Here is a 22,793-nt window from a genome sequence, read left to right as displayed (position 1 = left end):
AGTTCTGTGATAGTTGTTCATCAGTTTTGTGAAAGTGGGCCCATGTGTCTTTACTGAGAGTATTCATAAAAGTTATGGCCTTAAGAAAAGAAAATTAGATGCTAACTGCTTCCAATTCCAGGAGAAATGGATGGAGGATTATCTTTGTACTATGTTAAAAAGTAAATCTATTTACTTGTAGTGTAGTTGATCACAATCTGTTGTGAAGGAGTATAATATGAAAATGGAGTTTTCTATGCACACAAAACATGCTGATCAGCAACATCTTGCAGGGGACTTGCAGAAAGATGAAATTAAAACATTAATTTTTAATTTACCAAACCAAGAACACAGCGTGATAATTTGGTTAAAGCTAGTTTTATAGCGAGTAGAAAAATTGACAGATTGTGAAAGCCCTTTGCTGAAGGCAAATAAAGGTATGCCTCTTGGACATTACAGATATACTATGTTCTGATAATAACAATGTTAATAACAATAATAAAAGAAAGAATTCAAACAAATAAGTTTATCAAGATGAACAGTTGGTTGTCAAATTGATATGATAAGTGATGACATTAAAAAAAAATGCTGTCATATTCAAAGCAAAACAATCATTTTGTATGAGTAAGAGCTTATGTATTGGATTTAGACAAAGTCTCTATGTTTCACACATGAGTTTTTATGTGAAAAAATATTCATGTTTTCCTGAAGAGATGTATTCTGAAGTATAAGTTATTGTGATGATTTGTCAGGCAGCCAGGCACTGAGTTAAAATATATTATACAACCATAAACAGCCCAGGAAGTGGTACTAGGTTGTGAGCTGTTTGGTTTTAAATTAAAAATTACAAATACTGTAAAACAGCACTATTCACTTCTACTCAGTAGGGGTGCTGCTAGGAAGTCCTCTTACTGGCCATTCACCTAGTTCATAGCATCCATCATGTTAGTTTTGCACATCATTACTGTATTTCATAGTTTTTCACTTTTTTATCAGTGGTATCAATTTTTAATGGTTTCCAGATGAACACCAAATGTGTATTTTGGGGGATAATTTGTTGGTGTTGCATGCCAGCAAAGGGGTTCCTATCATACTGGTGCATTACTCCATAAACAATAACCTCGTGGATTCTAGGAGCTAGGAGCACTGTTGTTATGTCACATGGTGAGATGGCCCACAAAGTAATGTGAATGAGACCTGTAGGCCACCAAAGCTTGTTCCTGCCTTTTGTAGGTTATAATAACAAAAAGTACAACATTTGAGTGCTTTATATTGAGAAATTTGTACAGCTGAAAACACAAAGTTCTCACATTAAATAAACCAAAATTAGTCAAAATGAATGAAATTTTATTTTTGAAAAAGAATCATTGCTCTTACCGTTAATTCCATTTCTTCATTTTCTTTCTTAACATAAAAAGGCCACCAGCCTTTTACTCTCTTCTGCTTGAAAATGTTGAGCATAGGAACAGAACCATCTGTTTTCAACATGTCCAGTGTACATAGCTTTGAAGATTTGGCTCCTCGTGGGAATCGATTTAAATCAAGTGTAATTGCACCTGTTAAGAGATTTGAAAATATTCAGTAAAAACTACAATTTCAATAAGAAAGCAGTGAAGCATTTTATTGCTATTCAAATTGCTCATGATTTTTAAACACTGTCTGATGGCAGTATGCAATATTCTTACACGGTAGCAATCATCCTGTATTGTTAGATTCTGTTAGCGGTCTGAAAATATTGCCACAGCTGGAGATAGTAAAGATGCATAGATGAATTGTGTTTCCATGTAGATATTATAGTACAACAGTGGTATAAAACAATGACAATATTGTTACACCACCATTTTTAAGCTTTCTACTGTACTCTTAAGGTTATCACCATATTAATAACTAAATACCTCCAGCATCTGTCAGACTCAGCCAGAAGCTATGTATTATTGGGTGATAGAACAATTATTATAATTTAATGCTAGTTTGACTATTGTTGGTTCATTACCATTTGTGAACACCCTATGATTTCAATGGGATTCTCGTTGTTAGTTTTCACACTTGCCATATTTAATGTTGCATCTAAGCTCACATAAAATAAGGCATGGCATATATTTAAAATAGAACTGAGAGTAATCATGACTAATGTGGACTTTATTAACATTTACTTCCTTCTACACTTAACTTTGGTTTAAGTACCAATTACCCCATTTGTTTATCCAGACACTAGACAAAAAACTACAGACTTGAGACAGCTTTAGTACGAATGAAGGCAGCAAACAATAAATTTTAGATGTATGCTGCCATTACATTAAAATTATATGACATCAGTTACACATAAACACAGAAACAGTTAACAATTCACAGCAAGACGATCAGTCTGCTAATGGAAGCTAATGACAATGTATGCTGATAATGTTAGCTCATAGCTCCTAAAATGTTATAAATTAATTTGGTCATATTGTACTAAAAACTTGAAACATTATTCAGTTGTTATTAGTTCACTAATATTATTTGTTAAATCAAGAACTGTACTACTTTTGGAATGTCTAACTTCTCATTTTATTATCGCATGCATTAACCAGAATATTTTATACTTGTGTCTAGGTTTGATGAAGGAATAGTTTGGATCATGTAGAAGTGAAATTGAATATAAATAGAATGTAGTACTTGCAATGTAATAAAATTTAGCCAAGAGCAGAGGAGAAGAAGGGGCTGTTTTCTGAGAAAATATAGTTCCAATTCACTTGATGTATAATGAATAGTGGTGTTGTACCCACAACTGGAAGGGTCGTGGGGTGGCCATACAAAAGCACAGTGGGACCAAACGGGAGCGGCACACAAACAAACAAGACAGATGAATGGGAAAGAATGGACACACACAATGACCGACGACTGAGCAAGACACCAAGAACAGCAACACGCAAGAAGCAATGGGGTCACAAATGAAAACCTCACGAAATGAACAACGTCCACTCGGACACGGAAACAAGCAAAGCAAACACGATGTCTGTAAGCGAGATATTGAGAGACTCGCACGAATATCAGACTGCCTCACTGAGAGAGAGGCAGGCACTTAAATACATGATAGGGTATGTCGCTATTGGCTGCTGGAACTACGTACTCCGCAGTAGCACCTTCACATTATACGCGGGGCCAGGAGCACACGCAGCCACAGCATATGGCGCGACAGTTGCAGAGACCTCTAGTGGTAATCGAGGTCCATGCTATCTGGTGAGGATTCGAAATCCGCGGCGCTCGGTGCCAGATCCCCCCCGCCCCCCCTCCCACTGAAACCTGTGCATAGGGGCAGAAATGCCCCGGACAGTGCTGCAGTGGTCGGCAGATGGGAGAGGACCTGGGCTTGTCAACTGCCATTGGTGGCAAGGAAGGGACGCCTGAGATGTCCATGATGGCTGACCCAGAGGCCATGTCGGCAGAGGGAGCTGCCGATCCACCTGGGGGCAGGGAGGGCTGGCAGCAGGCTCATGGGGAGGCAGCAACTGAGGGCAGTGGCATGACTCGAGGACCACATCTGTACCTGAAGGAGGCAGTGGAGGAGAAGGTGGCAGCGGGAGTCCCGCAGGGATACGTGGACAGAGCTGGTTATGATGGTGGTGCTGCAACTCTTTTGACATCTGCACTGACGTCACATGCCGCCCCTGGGGCGCGACGACCTTGGCATGTGTCCAACCCACCTTGCTCCCGTACACGTGGGCCCACACAGCCATGCCGGGGGTGTAAAGCTGAGAGGGCTGGAAGCAGGGTGGGAGGGGGATGGCATCAGCAAATGGAGCAGGGTCCACAGCTGTCACCCATGGAGGAGCTCTGCTGGACTGTCTGTCAATTGGCGTGGTGCGATAGGTGCTCAAGAACAGGGTGAGGGCCAACGAGGTGGGAGATGTTTCAACTGCCTTCGTCAACTGTTGTTTAAATGTGCGGACAAGCCTCTCTGCCACACCATTGGAGGAAGGGTGGAAAGGCAGGCTACAGACTTGTTTGATACCGTTGGCCTGACAGAAGTCGTGGAAGGAGGATGCCATCAATTGAGGGCCATTATCGGAGACCAATGTGTGAGGCGGGCCCTCAATGGCTAGAACCTGGGCCAGGGCCATGAGTGTGGCTGCCGTGGTGGTGGACGCCATGCAAATGACATATGGGTATTTGGAGTAGGCAACAACGATAAGTAATCACAAGGACCCCAAAAACAGGCCCGCAAAATCGAAATGGAGGCAATCCCAGGGCTGGCAAGGCACAGGCCAAGCTGCGAACGACTGAGGGGGGCTTGTGTGGTGACATGCACACACAGTGTTCCCATGGACAAGGCGGTCAATATTGCCATCAATGCCGGGACAATACACATGCTGGCGAGCCAAAACTTTCATGCAGGACATACCCCAGTGCCATGGTCCATAAGGAGGGTGAACTTTGCCCGAAAGAGATAGGTGTGAAATTGTTGGCAGCAAACACTATTGCCAGGGCCTCCTTTTCAATCTGGGAGTAGATCCGTTGTGCTAGGGTCAGCGTCTTAGATGCATAAGCAGTGGGCTGTTCTCAGCCACCAGCATTCCAATGCATGAGAATGGCCCCAATGCCGTATGCCGATGCATCAGCTACCACAACCAAGGGGCGGTCCGGAGAGAAGGGAGTAAGGCAAGGGGCGGACTTCAGCATCACCTTTAAATGGAAAAAAGCCTGGTCACAGGCAGGAGCCAATCAAAAGGTACCCCTTTGCAACACATGTGATTGAGGGGTTGAGCAATGCAAGCAGCCTGGGGTAAGAACTTGAAGTAATAAGTAACCTTGCCGAAAAACGCCTGGAGTTCACATAAGTCCTTGGGACGAGGAAGGGCCTCAATGACCACAACATTACAACCCGAAGGGCGAATGCCATCTTTGCTAAGCAGTGGCCTAAGTATTCCACTTCCCGTTGAAAAAAACAACACCTGTCCAGATGACAGCATAAACCTGCAGATTGCAGAGCGTGTAATAAGGCACTGAGGTTCTGCAAATGTTCCTGGGGGGGGGGGGGGGAGGGGGGGGGGGAATGCCCGCTGCCCAAGATGTCATCCAGATAATTCATGCAGGCAGGAATAGGTTGCATAAGCTGCTCCAGGAACTACTGGAAAACGGCCGTCACCAAAGAGACACCAAACAGAAGGCACTTGTACCTGTACAATCCAAAAGGCGTGTTGATAACTAAGATGTTCTGGGAATCAACATCCAAGGGTAATTGGTGGTATGCCTCAGCCAGGTCAATCTTTGGAATGTACTCTCCACTGGCAAGCTTGCCAAGAAGGTCTTCCTGTTGGGGAATGGGGTAAGTATCTACAAGGGACTCAGCATTGACAGTAGTGCTGAGGTCCCCCCACAGCCAAAGTGACCAATTGGGTTTCCATATTACCACCAATGGTGTCACCCAGGCACTGTATGTCACAGGCTCCAGAACGCCAGCAGCCTGGAGCTGATCAAGTTGCCGCTTGTCTGCTGGCCATAAGGCCACCCGAAGGAGTCGGGCCTGGAAAAAGTGAGGCTGCGCACCTGGTTGAAGTGGGACGTGCACCTGAAAATCAAAAGCACATCTGAGATCCAGTGCAAATAACTATTCAAAAACTGAGCACAGATCGTCCAAGTCCTGAAAACCAACAGCCTTGGAAATGACGTTAACTTCATCGGAAGTTGAAAAGCCAGACAGTTGAAATGCATCCACGCCAAAAATATTTGTAGCCAATGGATGGTCAACAAAAAATAGAGTAAGGAGCCAGGGAAAATATTTTTACCTCACCTGGATGATGAACTGCCCAAGAAGGGGAATGGAACCAAACGCCAAGAGGGAGAGCCCGGTCGGACATATGTCACCATATTATTCAGGGAGACGGTGGCCCCAGTGTTGACCTGAAAACTGACATTCTCAGTGAAAAGGCAGAGCATGAGGAAAAGCTTCTGCGCTGATGGGTCATCCAGTGGGACGACAGATTGCAGAGCATGTACAGTATCTTGAGGCCCAGGAGGGGCAGGGCTGGAGCGAGTCAAGTGACTATGACAAACCGATTGGATGTGGCCCTCCTTGTCACACATCGTGCATGTTTTCCAATGGTGGGGACAATCAGCTTCATAATGTGCGGTAAAGCACTGTGGGCAAGATGGAAGTGGGCCGGTGATGAGGGGCAATCGGAGGCGCCACTGCCATAGAGATGTTGGACAAAGAGGAGTCCCGACAGTGCTGGCCTCTGGTGGCTGGGCGACATTGACGTCACGAGGGCGGAACCCACCGAGATGTGTTGATTGACGCCACTTGCGGCCGTGCCATGAGACACTCATTAGCCACCTGAGCAATCTCAAATGAGTGGCCAATGCGGAGAATCTCTTCCAAGGAGGGGTATCGAGCTTCAGTGCTGCAGGATTAGAAGCCAGCTGAACCACCAAATTCCGGATGAGAGAGTCCACATATGAAGCCTTGCACTGCCGATTGGTGCACGTAAAATAGCATCGACAGCTGAGACCCTGCAGATCCGTGACCCATGAATGATACAATTGACCAGGCTGTTTATGGTATTGGTGGAACTCCATCTGAGAGGCGAACACATGGTAGCGTTGTGAATAATAGTTTGTCAGCAAAAGGCATAATTCTTGGAAAGAGAGAGCCACAAGATCAGAAAATGGTGCCAGCTTGCGGATAAGAAAGAACGTGTCTGGGGAGGCCCAAGACAAAAACAACGACTGCTGCAAGGGGTCATTTGTGACTTGAAAAGTCGCAAAATGTTGTTTCAGCTGATGTAAATATGTTTCCCAGTCTTCTTTAGCGTCATTAAATGGGGGGAATGATGGCAGACGTGGGAAAGCATCGGACACCTGAGGACTCAGAAGTTGATGTGGCAGTGCGTCCCTTGCATCAACTTTGTCCATTAGTAACTGCAGTGACTACTGTAAGATATAAACTGGGGCTACTGCTGCTGCTGCATGAGCTGCTGCTGTTTCTCCAGAAGTAAGACCAACTTTGACCCCATACTAACAACTACCACCGTTTACTTTGTCACCAAAATATTGTAACTGTGGAGTGCCCGGAATGAAAGTGCAGCAGGACCGAATGGGAGAGGCATGTGAACAAACAAGAAAGACGAACAGTGAAGGAATGGACACACACAAAGGGCGAACATGCAAGACACCAAGAAGAGCAACACGCAAGAAGCAATGGAGTCACAAGAGAAAACCTCATGAAATCAACAACATCCACTCGGACACAGAAACAAGCAAAGCAAACATGATGTCTGTAAGCGAGATATCAAGAGAGTCCCATGAATATCAGACTGCCTTGTTGAGTGAGAGGCAGGTGCTTAAATACATGATTGGGTACATCACTATTGGCTGCTGGGACCACGTGCTCCACAGTGGCGCCCTCACATTATACGCAGGTCAGGAGCATGTTCAGCCACAACTTATGGTGTGATGGCTGCAGAAACCTCTAGTGGTAATGGAGGTCCATGCTGTCTGGCATGGATTCAAAACCCACGGTGCTCGGTATGACAAGTGGAGACATAGTAATGTGCATAAACAGAGTAATTTGAAAGAGTAATAATGAAGATTTGAGAATAACGTGATGACAAGATATTAAATAATAATATTCAAAGAAAAATAACAAGGCAGAATGACTGGCCAGCAATTTAATAGGTATACTTTTAAATACTGCTGATCGGTACACATAAAAGTACACAAGAACTGTCACATCTTTTAAAATACCTAGTTTCTTCCTCAAGAAGTAAAGAGGGATAGCCTGGGAAGGTTGGAAAGGAGGAACGGGTCACTCAGACCCTTGGTTGTGAGGTATCCGCAAATTGTAAGAAAGTGGGTGGTATTGTTGAAATGACAGGTATTAGTGGGGGACGCGGGTCACACATAGTACATTTATAAACATTGTGCTTCAGTCTAGAGAAGTTAAAACGACAACATGAGACGCAAAAATGGAGTAATAGTAAGAGAAACAATACATAAATAATAAAGTTAAAAACAAAAAGGGAAGTAGAAAAGTAGGCGGGGAAAACCAGAGAAAGAGAGAAAGGGGAAGGGGGTGGGGGGTATAATACGGTTAAAAACAAGAAGGGAAGTAGAAAAGCAGATGGGGAAAACCAGAGAGAGAGAGAGAGAGAGAGAGAGAGAGAGAGAGAAAGGGGAAGGGGGGTGGGGGGTATGCAGATAAAGATAATATGTAACGAGTAGTTAGGTAAATATATATAGGAATAATACAAAAAAGGCCCCAACTCCAAAAATCTCATAAGCATGCCAATACATTACTTCAACAAGTCTATGAGTTTCTTAAGAAAATTCCAGGAATCAGATCATCTTTCAGTTTTCAGTATCCAGTGAACTATTTTTTCTTATTTCTCATAAACCAGGCTCAGTGCTACTATGTCCATACATAATTGCAGGAAGATAAGTTATTATTACTTGCAGTAAACTCTGTCTGATGAATCAAGAGAAAAAAATTACTCTTTATCCAATGCCCTGGGGACAAATAAGAAAATGTGGGTGCTAAGTAACAAAATCATACTAAAGAAAACAACTAAATAAAATTCGACATTTCCTGTACTGATGGCACAAAATTTCACAAAATTGCAGTTTTTTACATCACAGTCCATGAAATATTAAGGAATCTACTTTCACGTGTGCCTCTTTTCAAGCCCACAGTAATGAGTAAATCTTGCCATTAAGCTTCTGTTAAGTGCACTACTTCGTTTAATGTCAAATTGCTTTTGACAGTGAAGCACTTTTCCTCATGTCTGCTGCTAACTGAAACTACCTTTTGTTCTGCAGTGTGAATTCATCATGTTTGAAATTACACTGTTGAACATTTGGCAAACTATTCAAGCCAATTTCTGCTTAAAGTCTTAAACTGCTATATACTGTTATCTATCTTTCCCAATTTCTCCTTCCTTCAAGTTCTACAAGGAAATATTTAGATAAAGATGATCAGAGTATATATTAATACAATCTACAATCAAAGTTTAATTTGTAGCTGTCCTACTGTTCCTACTTTACCTAGGAAATCATCAGCTGAGAAATGGTCAGCATCCCAAACTTGAAGTTCTAATCTTGCTGGTATTTTGCATTCTGTTTCATCCCAGGAGAACAATGACTCCTTCCTAGAAATAACAATTTTTTCTTCAGCTACCAGATAGTCAAATGGATATATAAATCTCCAGTTGAAATTTCCTTCACCAGTGAGCGATCGATAATGAATGTCTGTGCACTGACAGTCTTCTTGTCCTTTCAGCCACCTGAAAAAATTAAATAAACTCCATTTCACAGCAACAAGAATGTAACTCCACAATTCTGAGTGCAGTATATTATTACCCTTTAACATAGATGTCAGACATCTTCTCTCCAGTGAAGAATGCATCATCTTCAAGCACAACATCATCAGTGTTCCAGATGATAATGCGAAGTTCATATGATTTAGGTTTCCGAGGTGAAATGTCAAGTGATGGACCTGGGAGAGGCATATCCATTGGGAACATATCTACCCACATCTCCAATTTCCCCTAAAAGATTTTACAAAAGTTCTTGTAACATACTCTTAATGTATAACACATCAACTATTATGTGCCACAGTAATTCAAGAATACACAATAGTGAAAAAATAGTAATCATTTAGTTCTTTGTAAAATTTTTGAGACTAAAGTGCCTGTAGATTATTAATAATAATGGACAGTAATACTATGCATTACATCGATGGTTGGTTCTAGACAGTGAATTGATATTATGCAATATTAGTGACAAATCTCAGATGTGCAAATGTGGCAGATAGGGATGCCAGGTGTTATTTGGCTCTTGGACTGGCTTTGCACTCATGTAAGGAAAAGGGGAAGTGTAGATGGATGAAGGAGTGGTATAAGAAGAGAGGGAAATTGATGTGTGAAATATGATGTGCAAATATGGCGGATAGGGATGCCAGGTGTTATTTGGCTCTTGGACTGGATTTGCACTCATGTAAGGAAAAGGGGAAGTGTAGATGGCTGAAGGAGTGGTATAAGAAGAGAGGGAAATTGATGTGTGAAAATTTTCTTATTGACTTAAGGACAAGCATGTCAAATGATTATCGGAACTCTCTGAGGATGGATGCTTGCTCATTTGATGTACTTTTGCAAATGATAACACTCATAATGGTGAACACTGGTACCTCGTGGATAGAGACAGGGGTCATGTGTGTGTAAGTTGTGCTTGTGTGAAAGTGTGTGTGTGTGTAGCTTAAATTTGTAATAGTGTTTTCATAGTGGCTGTCTGCAACTCAACATCTCAAACATATGCTGAGCAGGTCACAAAATGTATTCACATTTATGTATTCATCAGTACTTATAGGAGCATTGACACATTAAAAACTGAAATACACTGTATACATGTTCTACAATAATATTTATTTGAAGTGGGCCACTTCTGTGCAGGATAGCAACAGTGGATCGTGACGAGGATGCAGTCCTTGAGCAGCTCAGAGAAACAACATTGGAAAGTAAAATATTTTATTTAAACTCATGTGACCACACTTGTAGTGTCATGGTTCAGTGGCCATGCCACACCCCTTACAGCACGTGATGAGGGCAGTGTGTGGTGTGGCATCTAGCTGCAGGCCATTATGTCTGTTCCCCAGAATGCTGATACCAGCAACATGCTCAGCAGTGCATCCCAGTTAGATGCTACATGGTTGCTCATGAGAGGCACCAGCATTGAGGAAGACCACCATAATGATTTCAGGGGATGACAGGCACTGTTGATGGATTTCCATTGTGTGAGTGACTGTGCTAGGCAACAGGACACCCGAACCAGTGCAGAAGGGTGTGTGACTACACAGCCCAAGTCTCAATCTGGTGCCATGCGAGATAGTTGTCTGGCTTCTGCTGGAATGAGCCTGGGAGTGGCTCATCAGTGAAGAGACACCAAGCCCAGGAAGGAGGACATTATGCTAGAAGATGGTGTGGTAGTGGAGGCCCAAACTTGTGACTGCTTGCTATCCCATATCATTCCGGCACTTGGAGTAGCCCTCTCATTGTAGTAGGCACTGCTTAACTGCAGATAGCTCTGCTAAAATTAACATTTATTTGAGTTAGGAGCTCACTTGTTGTGCCCACATACTGCTTCCATCCATGCTCGGAATAACAAATATATGGCCTGGTGATGTAGAAACTCCCTGGTCTGTTCTGCAAGAGCCCTGTCTTACTGCTTCATTAGCAGGATTACAGTGCTTGGTCTGGCATGCCTCCTAACGTATAAACAGCCCTGTTGCTGCAAACAGCATGTGGACATGTTAGTGTCCACTGGCTGCTTATGGCTCCTTTAACTGCTTCGGCTGAGCTGCTAGTTTCCACAGTAATGCACAACTAGTTTCCACAGTAAAAAATAAAAAATAAAAAATAAAAAAAATAGTGGCAGCATTACAGTTTTATGGTTAATTGTGAACTGACTTTTAGCTTTTTAGACCAGCCTCAGACAAGTTATCTGTGGATGGTCTACAAAGCTGAAAGCTGGTTCACAATAAAATATAAAATAAACATTATTGTGAACCATCAATACTGTGTATTTCAGTTTTTAAAATATATTTATCATTATTCCTCATTTCTGAGACATTGTAATACATGTTCACCATCAGCCACTAAACACCTCTGAAGCTTCTGAACTGCTGAAGGAAGTGTTTGTTGTGATGGCTGCACACAATGCTTATTGTGTCTTTAGAGTAGCTGGCCTATCTTGATAGCCTTCACCCTTCAAGGCATCTCAAGTGTAAAGGGTAATAGATTTTTGACCTGGAAACCATGGTAGGGTACTCATTACCATCTCTAGGACATATCCATTTTCAGTGTTGACTATCATCCAAGTATGTTCTCATGCTTAAAAGTAGTGTGATGACAGAAGGAAGATTAAGCATTAACACCCTGGTGACACTGAGGTCATTAGAGATGTGGCACATGTTCAAAATGATTCAAGGATGGGGAAGGAAATCGGCCATGCCCTTTCAAATGAACCATTCTAGTATTTGCCTAGGGTGATTTAGAGAAATCTTGGGCAACCTAAATCAGCAGCTTGAAGCCTCAGTGTTCATCTCACCATTCGGGCTGATGGATCCTTCAGGCTAGTCAGCAAGCATAGTTATTCATAACAACAACAAATGGTTTGCCAAATAAATATGGCCAGAACTTGTTGATGGCCCAAACTTCAAGGCATTCTTTCTTGGTTGAAGAATAGTTCTTCTTGGACATGGAGGGTTGCCATGCACCAGTCTTGCTGGGGTAAATGTTGTCAACAGAAAAAAACTTTGAAGTGATCATCTTTACAAACATTAATTCTTTCAATGGTAGCTGAAATAAACATTCTTGAAATTTGGTGGATGTAACTCAATTTGTTCAAAATAATAAATGTTGTCTACAACTTATCTTTGTTTTGCTAATTCACTGCAGTTGAGGTTTTTTGTAAGTGAAAACAGGCCAGAGAACACTATGGTTCCCAAAAGACATGAAAAGTCAATTATTGTTTCAGCTGTACAATTTATTATGTCACAGAGTGCTGCTCAATATCTCGCATAATGCTGGACCTCCAACAAGTTTTCTTACTGGTCTTATATAAACTCACTAACAACTGATGTATCATTGCCTACAGTAAATTCATTAATTACAGTTACATAAGTTGTTGATAGTTACAAAAAATGTTATCATCTGTTGCTTAGAATTAAAATGCATGGAATGTGATAAGAAAGATGATTACATGTCTCTTGTTTTCAAGAACAATAAGTAAAATAATACAAATGAACAACGAAAATTACATTTTTGTTAATTACACTGAAACTACATTATTCCAAGCACTCCTACCATGTTTCCTGTTTCAAATATGAGTACACAATTTTTTGTTCACATTGTTATCATGGTTTCACTTTATGGATTACAGGTAGTTGTATGTTGTTGTATTAACCATTTCAAACATTATACTTGTAATTACAGTATATAATTGGTATCTCTTTTGTTAATCGATTATTCATAAATGTAAACTAAATGAGTTGACAGTACATGTTCCTACCTGTGGACGGACGTAATGTGAATGAGTACTTTGACATGAAGTTGTTTAAAATTATGTTATAGATTTCAAAAGGCAAGATTATTTATATGGGTCTTCCCTGCTGACATAGCAGCTAATCATGAAACCTGAATTTGCCTCAAAATCATATGAAAAACAATCTGTTACATTTCAGAGTACTATGGAAGGATGATCTATCAACTTTTCAGCATCTTCTTGAAGTTGTAACAGAACTGCCACTATACCAAAACCACTAATATCAGTGTGAAGTTCTGTCTTGGTATTCTCAGGACTGGAAAAGATGTTAGTGCCTCCATAAGGACAAGGTAAGGTCCTTCTACTGCCTTGTTTCAGGAAAATCTGGCTTCAGCCTGCAATAGTTCTTGCTAGGGGCATGCAGCATATTCTGAGAAAGCTTCTCACATCATGAATATGCCGAGGAGTAGGAAAATAAGTGACTGCTCTTGCTTTCTCAGGAACAGGATGGACTCCACCATTATTCACTAAGTGTCCAAAGACTTTTTATTTCTTGGGCAATGAATAGGCAGTTTTTCAGATTCAGGTGGATATCTACAGCCCAAACACATGTGAACATGGTTGTCAGTCAGCTTCAAAGTTCTTCAAATGTCACCCAGATATCAATTTAAGGTGTCAGAGCAGATTGTCTATTATACAAGGGTGGTTTGAAAAGTTCTTGGAATCACCACAAGAGGTCAGCACTAGCACAATGAGTTGTTCATGTGATATTCATTGGACTGTTGCCTGCAAACTCGTGCCACATCAGTGCTCTGGGAAGACAGCTGTGACAGTGATGTGGCTCTGTTGTTGTTCCCACGTAACGATTTGCAAACATGGAAAAAATCGAGATTCGAGCAGTTATTAAGTACTTCGTAAAGAAAGGTATGAAAGCAAAGGACATTCGTACTGATTTCCAGATTACACTGGGGCACTCTGCTCCTTCATATTCAACTGTTGCCTAGTGGACAAATGAATTTAAATTTGGTTGTGAGAGCTTAGATGATGATCCATGCAGTGGTCAGCCAAGATGTATCACTACTCTAGAAATCATTGCAAAAGTGTACAAAACAGCCATGGAGGATTGCTGATTGAAAGTGTGTGAAATTGCTCACACTAGCCAGATGTCACCTGAAAGGGTATATCACATTTTATCTGAAGAACCAGAAATGAAAAAATTGTCCGCAAAATGGATGCCTTGACTCTTGATGCTGCATCAAAAATGCTTGAGAATGGACATTCAGAATAATCTTTGGCTCATTTTAGGAGAAACAAACAAGATTTTTTTCACCAGTTTGTGAACACAGATGAAACCTGGGTGCATTACTATACCCCAGAGATGAAACAACAGTCAAAGCGGTGAAACATGCTGATTCTCCACCACCAAAGAAAGCAAAGACAATTCTTTCGGCAGTGAAGGTCATTGTATCAGTGTTTCGGGATGCGAAAAGGGTTCTGTTTGTAGATTATCTCCCCACTGGGCAAACAATTACTGGAGAATACTATGCTAACCTCCTGGACAAATTGCAACAAAATGTGCACTCCGTGTGCATACTGTGGGGAGTCATCCAATGTGTGGAAAGGGTCCTTCCGGATGTCATGAAGGGTACAGGGTGCAGCCAACTGCAAGTGGTGGCTCATGTTGGCACTAATGATGTGTGTCACTATGGATTGGAAGAGATTCTCTCTGGTTTCCGGCAGCTGTCTGGGTTGGTGAAGACTGCCAGGCTTGCTAGTGAGATGAAGGCAGAGCTCACCACCTGCATCATCATTGACAGGACTGATTGTGGACCTTTGGTACAGAGCTGAGTGGAGGGTCTAAATCAGAGGCTCAGACGGTTCTGCGATGGTGTAGGCTCCAGATTCCTCAATTTGCGACATAGGGTGGAGGGGTTTCAGGTTCCACTAAATAGGTCAGCTGTCCACTACACACAGGAGGTGGCTACATGGGTAGCAGGGGCTGTGTGGCATGGGCTGGGCGTTTTTTTAGGTTAGACAGTCTTGAAAAAGATCAAAAAGGGCTCCAGTCTCAAAGGGTACAGGGCAAAGAAACGACAAGAATCAACCAAGCAACAGTTGGTATTGTAGCTGTAAATTGTAGTAGCTGTGTTGGAAAAGTACCAGCACTGAATCTCAAATCGTTATAGGAACAGAGATAAATTCTGTCAAAATTTTTACAGAGGCAAAAACCCTGTTCAGAAAGAATAGATTAAATAAAGCAGGTGGTGGTGTGTTTGTGTCTGTTGGTAGTAGTTTAAAAATAAATTCAAAATATATCTATTTAAAACAGCAGATAAAAATTCACTTGATGCCTTCCTGAGAGAGAGTCTCCATTCCTTCCATGCTAATTATGTAAGTGTAGACCAGATATGGCTCAAATTCAAAAATACAGTATCAACAGCAATAGGTAGATTCAAACTGCATAAGTTAATAAGAGACAGGACTGATCCACCATGGTTCACAAAACACTACAGAACACTGTTGCAGATGCAACAAAAAAAGCATGCCAAATTCAGAAGAATGCAAAATCCCCAAGACTAGCTAAGCTTCACAGAAGCTCGAAATTTAGTGCGGACATCAATGCGAGACACTTTGAATAGTTTCCACAATGAAACATTGTCTCAAAATATGGTAGAAAACCCAAAGAGATTCTGGTCATATGTAAAGTACACCAGTGGCAAAAAACAGTCAATCACTGCGCGATAGCGATGGAAATGTTACCGATGATGGTGCCACTAAAGCGAAGTTACTAAATACAGTTTTCCATAATTCCTTCATGAAAGAAGATGAAGTAAATATTCCAGAATTTGAAACCAGAACAGCTGTTAGCATGAGTGACATAAAAATTGATATCTTAGGTGTAGTCTTCCAGTCCAGGTGGTATACCAATCAGGTTCATTTCAGAGTATGCGGACACAATAGCGCCTTTCTTAGCAATCATATACAACCGCTCACTTGACGAAAGGTCTGTTCCTAAAGACTGGAAAGTAGCACAGGTCACACCAATATTTAAAAAAAGGAAATAGGAGTAACCTATTGGATTACAGACCCATATCACTGTCCTCAATTTGCAGTAGGATTTTGGAGAATATACTGTACTCAGACATTATGAATCACCTTGAACAAAATGACTTATTGATACATAACCAATATAGATTCAGAAAATATTGTTCTTGTGCAACACAGCTAGCTCTTTATTCCCATAAAGTAATGAGTGCTGTCGACAAGGGATCTCAGATCGATTCTGTATTCCTACATTTCCAGAAGGCTTTTGATACAAGTCCTCACAAGCGACTATTAATCAAATTGCCTGCATATGGAGTATCATCTCAGTTGTGTGACTGGATTCATGATTTACTCTCAGAGAGGCCAGAGTTTGTAGTGATAGATGGTAAATCATCGATTAGAACAGAAGTGGTATCTCTCATTCCACATTCTGCTGTTCCAAATTTATATAAATGATCTAGGTGGTAATCTGAGCAGCCCCCTTACATTGTTTGCAGATGATGATGTAATTTACTGCCTAGGAAAATCATCAGACACTCAATTCCAATTACAAAATGATCTAGAGAGAATTTCTGTATGGCACAAAAAGTGGCAATTGTCACTAAACAAAGAAAAGTGTGAGGTCATCCACATGGGCACTAAAAGAAATCCAATAAATTTTGGGTATACGATAAATCACACAAATCTAAGGGCTGTCAGTTTGACTAAATACCTAGGAATTACAATTATGAGCAACTTAAATTGGAAAGACCACATAAATAATATTGTGGAGAAGGCGAAACAAAGACTGCGCTTTGTGGGCAGAGCACTTAGAAGATGTGACAAACCCACTAAAGAGTCAGCCTACATTACACTTGTCCATCATCTGCTGAAATATTGCTGGGTGGTGTGGGATCCTTACCAGATAGGATTGACGGAGGACATTGAAAAAGTGCAAAGAAGAGCAGCCCGTTTTGTGTTATCGCGCAATAGGGGTGAGAGTGTCACTGATATGATACGCGAATTGTCAATGAAACAAAGGCAGCTCTCTTCGTGGTGAGATCTGTTTACGAAATTTCAATCACCGTCTTTCTCTTCTGAATGCAAAAATATTTTGTTGACACCCACCTACATAGGGAGAAATGGTCATCATAATAAAATAAGAGAAATCAGAGCTTGAACAGAAAGATTTAGGTGTTCCTTTTTCCCACGCGCCATTTGAGAGTGGAATGGTATAGAAGTAGTATGAAAATGGTTCGATGAACCCTCTGCCAGGCAATTAAGTGTGAATTGTAGAGTAACCATGTAGATGAACAAAAGATACATGAAAAAAGGCTAGGTTTAAAAGGAAGAACATCTTCCATCAAGACAATGTGCTCCCACACACATGTGTTGTTGCCATGGCAAAATTACGTGAACTAAGGTGTGATTAGTTACCACAAATGTCTTATTCACCCGATATGGCTCTGTCAGACTTCCATCTCTTCCCAAAACTGAAAATTTTTCTTGGTGGGTGAGGATTCACTTAAAAAGAAGAATTGATAGCCAGAGTTGTAAATTATTTTGCAGGACTGGAGGAAACTGATTTTAGAGATGAGATCAAGGCACTGGAATATCATTGGACCAAGTGCATTAATCTACAAGGAGTCTACCATATTTACTCGAATCTAAGCCGCACTCGAATCTAAGCCGCACCTGAAAAATGAGACTCGAAATAAAAGAAAAAAGAAATTCCCGAATCTAAGCCACACCTGAAATTTGAGACTCGAAATTCAAGGGGAGAGAAAAGTTTTAGGCCGCACCTCCAAATCGAAACAAAGTTGGTCCATTGTAATATGAGACACAATTTAGGTCGAATGAATGACGATACAGCTACAGTAGTTTGGTTCGAGTCGTAAGCTTAGCAATTAAGCTTTACCAGGTAGCCATCGCTATGCGTCAGGCGCTCCGTCCGTATTTATACGGGTACCCTTCCTTTTTCACGTGCTTCGTCTGGTTTGAATCGATTGCGTATTTTCCTTTGATCTGATAAGTGCTGTCTTCTTTGTTATAGGTGTTTACGTCACTCTAAGCTGAAAATGCATTACTATACTGTGTCATGCATTGTTTGTCGCATTCTGATAGTGCGTGTTTACGGCCTGTCGCCGCTGGTGGGATGGCTTGCTTTTGTGCGTGCTACCGCCGCTTACAATTTTTTTTAAAAAAGAGAGAGGAATCGTCTCATTAGCGAAACAATGGCAAGAGACTGCAATTTGTTGTTACTTACACTGCTGCTTTCTTTGATAATGATCAACAAGAACCAAATAATAGACTGCGTATGATAGAACATGTTCTGAATGAGAGTTAGGCAAAAATTTTTCACCGTTTGAAAATCTTTGCGGCCGCTTCTTTAGCACATCAAATTCTGCATAGAAATTAGAGTCATCTTAGATTTAAAAATCTAGTCAGTTGCTGTGCTTCATTTCTAACTGTATCACTATTACGCATAAGAATAATACGAATATAAACATGACACGATACGTATATTCTTCCGCGTTTGCTGTTGTCTCACTCTAGTTTCGTAGTTTATTAGGCAGACAGGATTTAAATGAGATAGCAGCAAACACACAAGAATACATGGCAAAATGTTTATATTTGTATTATTCTTATGGTGAAGAGAATACTGCATGTGATTCACATTTCATCAGGTTCCTATTAGCAACCATCTCTTCTCACTGGTAGGAAAAAATTCAGAACATAGAGTTGGCCATATTGACAAACATCCCAAACAATCTTGCCAGTTGGATTTTCAGAGTACATTGAAATTCTGCTACATTCTAAGATGAACAATACGGAATTTGTATTTACTTCGTTGGATAATGTATGAAAATGCAGTGGTCGAAACTCGGGGCAGAGAAAAAAAAGCTCGTCTTCTACCTATTCTTTTAAATTTATTTACTGACTCAGACGGCAGAAGTTAGTTGTGGTGGGACCTACCAACATTTTTCAGAACTTCCGCTTGCTTTGCACTCGATTCTAAGCCGCAGGCGGTTTTTTTGGATTACAAAAACCGGAAAAAAAGTGCGGCTTAGATTCGAGTAAATACGGTACATTGAAAAATAAAAAGAAGTTTATCACATAAATTTGAACTAATGTAGACCATCTGAAGTTCTGAGGGCAGTGTTTCCCTGTCAGCCACATTAACCTCAATTTGTCAGAAGCCTATCTGCATGTTCATAGTTGAGAAATACTTAGTTCCTTTTAAACGGTCGAGGTGTCAGCAATGCATGGTGATGGATATACATCTTTTTCTGTGGTTTTGTTCAATTGCTGGTGGCTGAAGCAAAAAATGCTGTGTGCCATCCTTCTGCTTCATAAGGACTACTGGAGAGGACCAAGGACTCTCTGAAAGTTCAATTATGCAATATTGCAGCACCTCCTCCACTTCCTCCTGGATTATCCACCATTCAGCTGTGGGATTGTACATGAGCATGGGCTAGTTGGTGGATGACCCCAGCTGATATAGTTTTTCATTGCGGGCTGCTTGGTCTCTCTTTTCTCCAAGCCTGATTTGAAAGCATCCAAAAATTGATGCAGAATGCTGTTACTAGCTGATGTTGTTTCTAACAGGCTAGATCCTATTGGCAATTTGATAGCAGCATCCTCTCCAGCATTGGATATAATGGTAGTTAGAGTGCAATTACTCATCAATGACACTATGCTGCCCCTCCTGGACTGGTTCAGCTGTACTTATGCTCATACCTTTAGGGATGAGTCATCACTGCTTCTGACATTGGTCAGGAATTCTCCTTGATCACATACAATGCTTATGATCAACGCTGGCATGAAGATTTCTTTTGTGAGCTTGATTAACTTTTTGCAATTGATAAAAGCTTCATAGTTTAACTGTATGTCTTGAACGATGACTGGGACTCATCTTGTTGATGATGGCAGGAAACCAATATCTTCAACAGCAGATAAACACTCAGAGCAATATTTGCTAAGCACATTTGTTGGAACAGCTTCGTCAGTCTGGAGTTATTATTTTGTGATGCCTGCAAGGAGCCTCATTGCTCCCTTACATCATGACTAAATTCTGCTAAAAGGACATTCAAAGGCTTGCGTCATAGTTACCCTTGTAACACGTGCTCTTGTTGGCTGAATGCATAAGGGGCAATCAAAAAGTTTCTGTTTGAAGGTCATACAATCCAGAATCGGTATTCCAATCAGGCAAAATCAGTGTGTGTATTGAGGCAATCATCCCACTGAAGATACACATTTGGGAAAAAACCATGTTCTGTTGCATGAAGAAATCCATAACTGACAGCTGCACATTGCTGTCCTATAAGATTCGTTGACTCTTCAAGGCCCTTTTTAAGGGACTGAAGGAGAGTTACTTGCATGGGGAGAGATCAGGCCAATAGAGTGAAGAGACATGGACGTGACTGCTGTCCAAGTTCCAAACTCCACTATCACTACCAGCACTCCACGTGATAACTGTGTGTCTTTCATTCAGACCATGCCTTGGCCATTTCTCCCATGAGCCAATTAATTCCATGTATTGCATTGGAAAAATTGGTATTGTGTCAGTACAACATTGGTAATATGGGGACATGTATCATCATGAATAGGCTGCACCCCTTGTCATGTTAATCAAAGAACAGGGTGAACATCACCTTTCAGGCAGATGGCTGGCTCTTGAACTTCTGTGGACAAGCAGATGCCAGATGACACTGCTGCATCAATGGTTCTGACTCTGCTTCCCAGTGGTGGAACCAGCTTTTGTTACCTGCAGTAACACACACATCAGAATGCTATGAGTGCCCCACTGATCCCTTGTCAACATGTCGGTTCTTATACATCGACATCCCAGTTCCGCTATGTTGCATATACATTGGAGCAACACCCTCAAATGGATACTTTTTGATCACCCCTTGTATTTCGGACTGGCAACCTTCAGCACAAATGCTTTCATGTCAAGGAAAGTAATCTTCTTTAGCTGGTGGGAATAAGCATTTGGCATTACAGGAAAGAAGCTCCTGTGTCGTCTAGTGTGTAGACTGACTGTCTGTCAATGAGATAGCCTTTCATCTGAGTAACTGTCATCCATGGAAGATTTTCATTTGTGGCAGCCTCCCTGGATGGTTGCCTCGCTAGGTTTTTCTGAATTCGGTGGCTAGGCATATGGCTAGTACCTCTGTGTGTCAATGGGTAACAGCTATGACATGCTGGGGAGCAACCTTATCCAGGATATGGTCAAGAGGTTTGGCCCCCAGGGTCACTACAAATGTCTGCTGTTGACTGCATGTCATGTGGCATAATAAGTGTCGAACACTCATCTTCTTTGTCTACAGTAGGGCACAGCTGGGTTGTTGTTTGATGTCGGCGGTGCAAGTCTATGTTAACCAGGCCAATTCTTCATGGTACTTTTGACTTTTGATGGAGACTGGTGCCAAAGATTGAGACACCTTCTCCTCAGCGTGCTCTATAACCTTCTTAGAATGGGGTTGACGTTCATGGCCACTTTCTCTTGTGTACTTGATCTGCGATGGCCTTTTGCCGCATATTGGTCTGAGCAGTTCCTAATGTTCCTAGTGTGCTACAACCATCTGCTAAGGCAGTGAGTTTCATGTTTCATGTGTTTATTTCTGCCCCAAGCTGTCAATTCTGCCATATGATCAGATACCCACCTTCTACAGTTGCTGGCTACTAGTACAGAGCAGTAACTTGGTTTGTAGCAAGGCTTCCCCTGACCCAATCTCACAACCAGCCTTGGTCTTCTACTTGTAGTGTCAACATCAACTTTGGCCCAGTGCCTGTCCAATGACACACATGCCACATGGCAATGTGTTTCATATTAAGATATTCACTGTAATTTTTAACACTCACATGCGCACGGCAATGTGCTTCAAACCAAGATATTCACTGTAACGTATAAGACTGACATGCGCCACCCTGTTCCCACACCTGCTGTACAGCCCAGTGAGTAAATCAGTGTTTCGAGCTGCAAGATATTCTGATATATGAGCATTAGTGCCCACATGGCTGCTGACCAAGTTCCAAGCTCCACTATCACTACCAGTACTCCATGTGAAACTGTGTGCCTTTCATTCATCTACATCTACATCTACGTGATTACTCTGCAATTCACATTTAAGTGCTCGGCAGAGGGTTCATCAAACTACAATCATACTATCTCTCTACTATTCCACCACCGAACAGCGCGCGGGAAAAACGAACACCTAAACCTTTCTGTTCGAGCTCTGATTTCTCTTATTTTATTTTGATGATCATTCCTACCTATGTAGGTTGAGCTCAACAAAATATTTTCACATTCGGAAGAGAAAATTGGTGACTGAAATTTCGTAAATAGATCTTGCCGTAACAAAAAACGTCTTTGCTTTAATGACTTCCATCCCAACTCGCGTATCATATCTGCCACACTCTCTCCCCTATTACATGATAGTACAAAACGAGCTGCCCTTTTTTGCACCCTTTCGATGTCCTCCGTCAATCCCACCTGGTAAGGATCCCACACCGCGCAGCAATATTCTAACAGAAGACGAACGAGTGTAGTGTACGCTGTCTCTTTAGTGGACTTGTCACATCTTCTAAGTGTCCTGCCAATGAAACGCAACCTTTGGCTCGCCTTCCCCACAATATTATCTATGTGGTCTTTCCAACTGAAGTTGTTCATAATTTTAACACCCAGGTACTTAGTTGAATTGATAGCCTTGAGAATTGTACTATTTATCGAGTAATCGAATTCCAATGGATTTCTTTTGGAACTCCTGTGGATC

At 41.5% G+C, this 22,793-nt stretch overlaps 1 protein-coding gene across 1 annotated transcript in view; it reads right to left on the bottom strand.

Moving 5' to 3' along the window:
- Positions 1–22,793, bottom strand: part of LOC124625417 (otoferlin-like) — a 1,049,973-nt gene that overhangs the window by 44,061 nt on the left and 983,119 nt on the right. Inside the window, exons 32-34 of the mRNA XM_047149169.1 lie at positions 9,313–9,500; positions 8,998–9,236; positions 1,357–1,535 (exon numbers count right to left, since the gene is read on the bottom strand). Of these exons, the coding sequence (XP_047005125.1) occupies positions 1,357–1,535; positions 8,998–9,236; positions 9,313–9,500 (606 nt within the window). The remainder of the gene's footprint in view (positions 1–1,356; positions 1,536–8,997; positions 9,237–9,312; positions 9,501–22,793) is intronic.

This window comes from Schistocerca americana, chromosome 1, assembly GCF_021461395.2.
Source record: "Schistocerca americana isolate TAMUIC-IGC-003095 chromosome 1, iqSchAmer2.1, whole genome shotgun sequence".
Classification (NCBI taxonomy): domain Eukaryota; kingdom Metazoa; phylum Arthropoda; class Insecta; order Orthoptera; family Acrididae; genus Schistocerca; species Schistocerca americana.
This window is presented reverse-complemented; position numbering and strand designations above follow the sequence as displayed.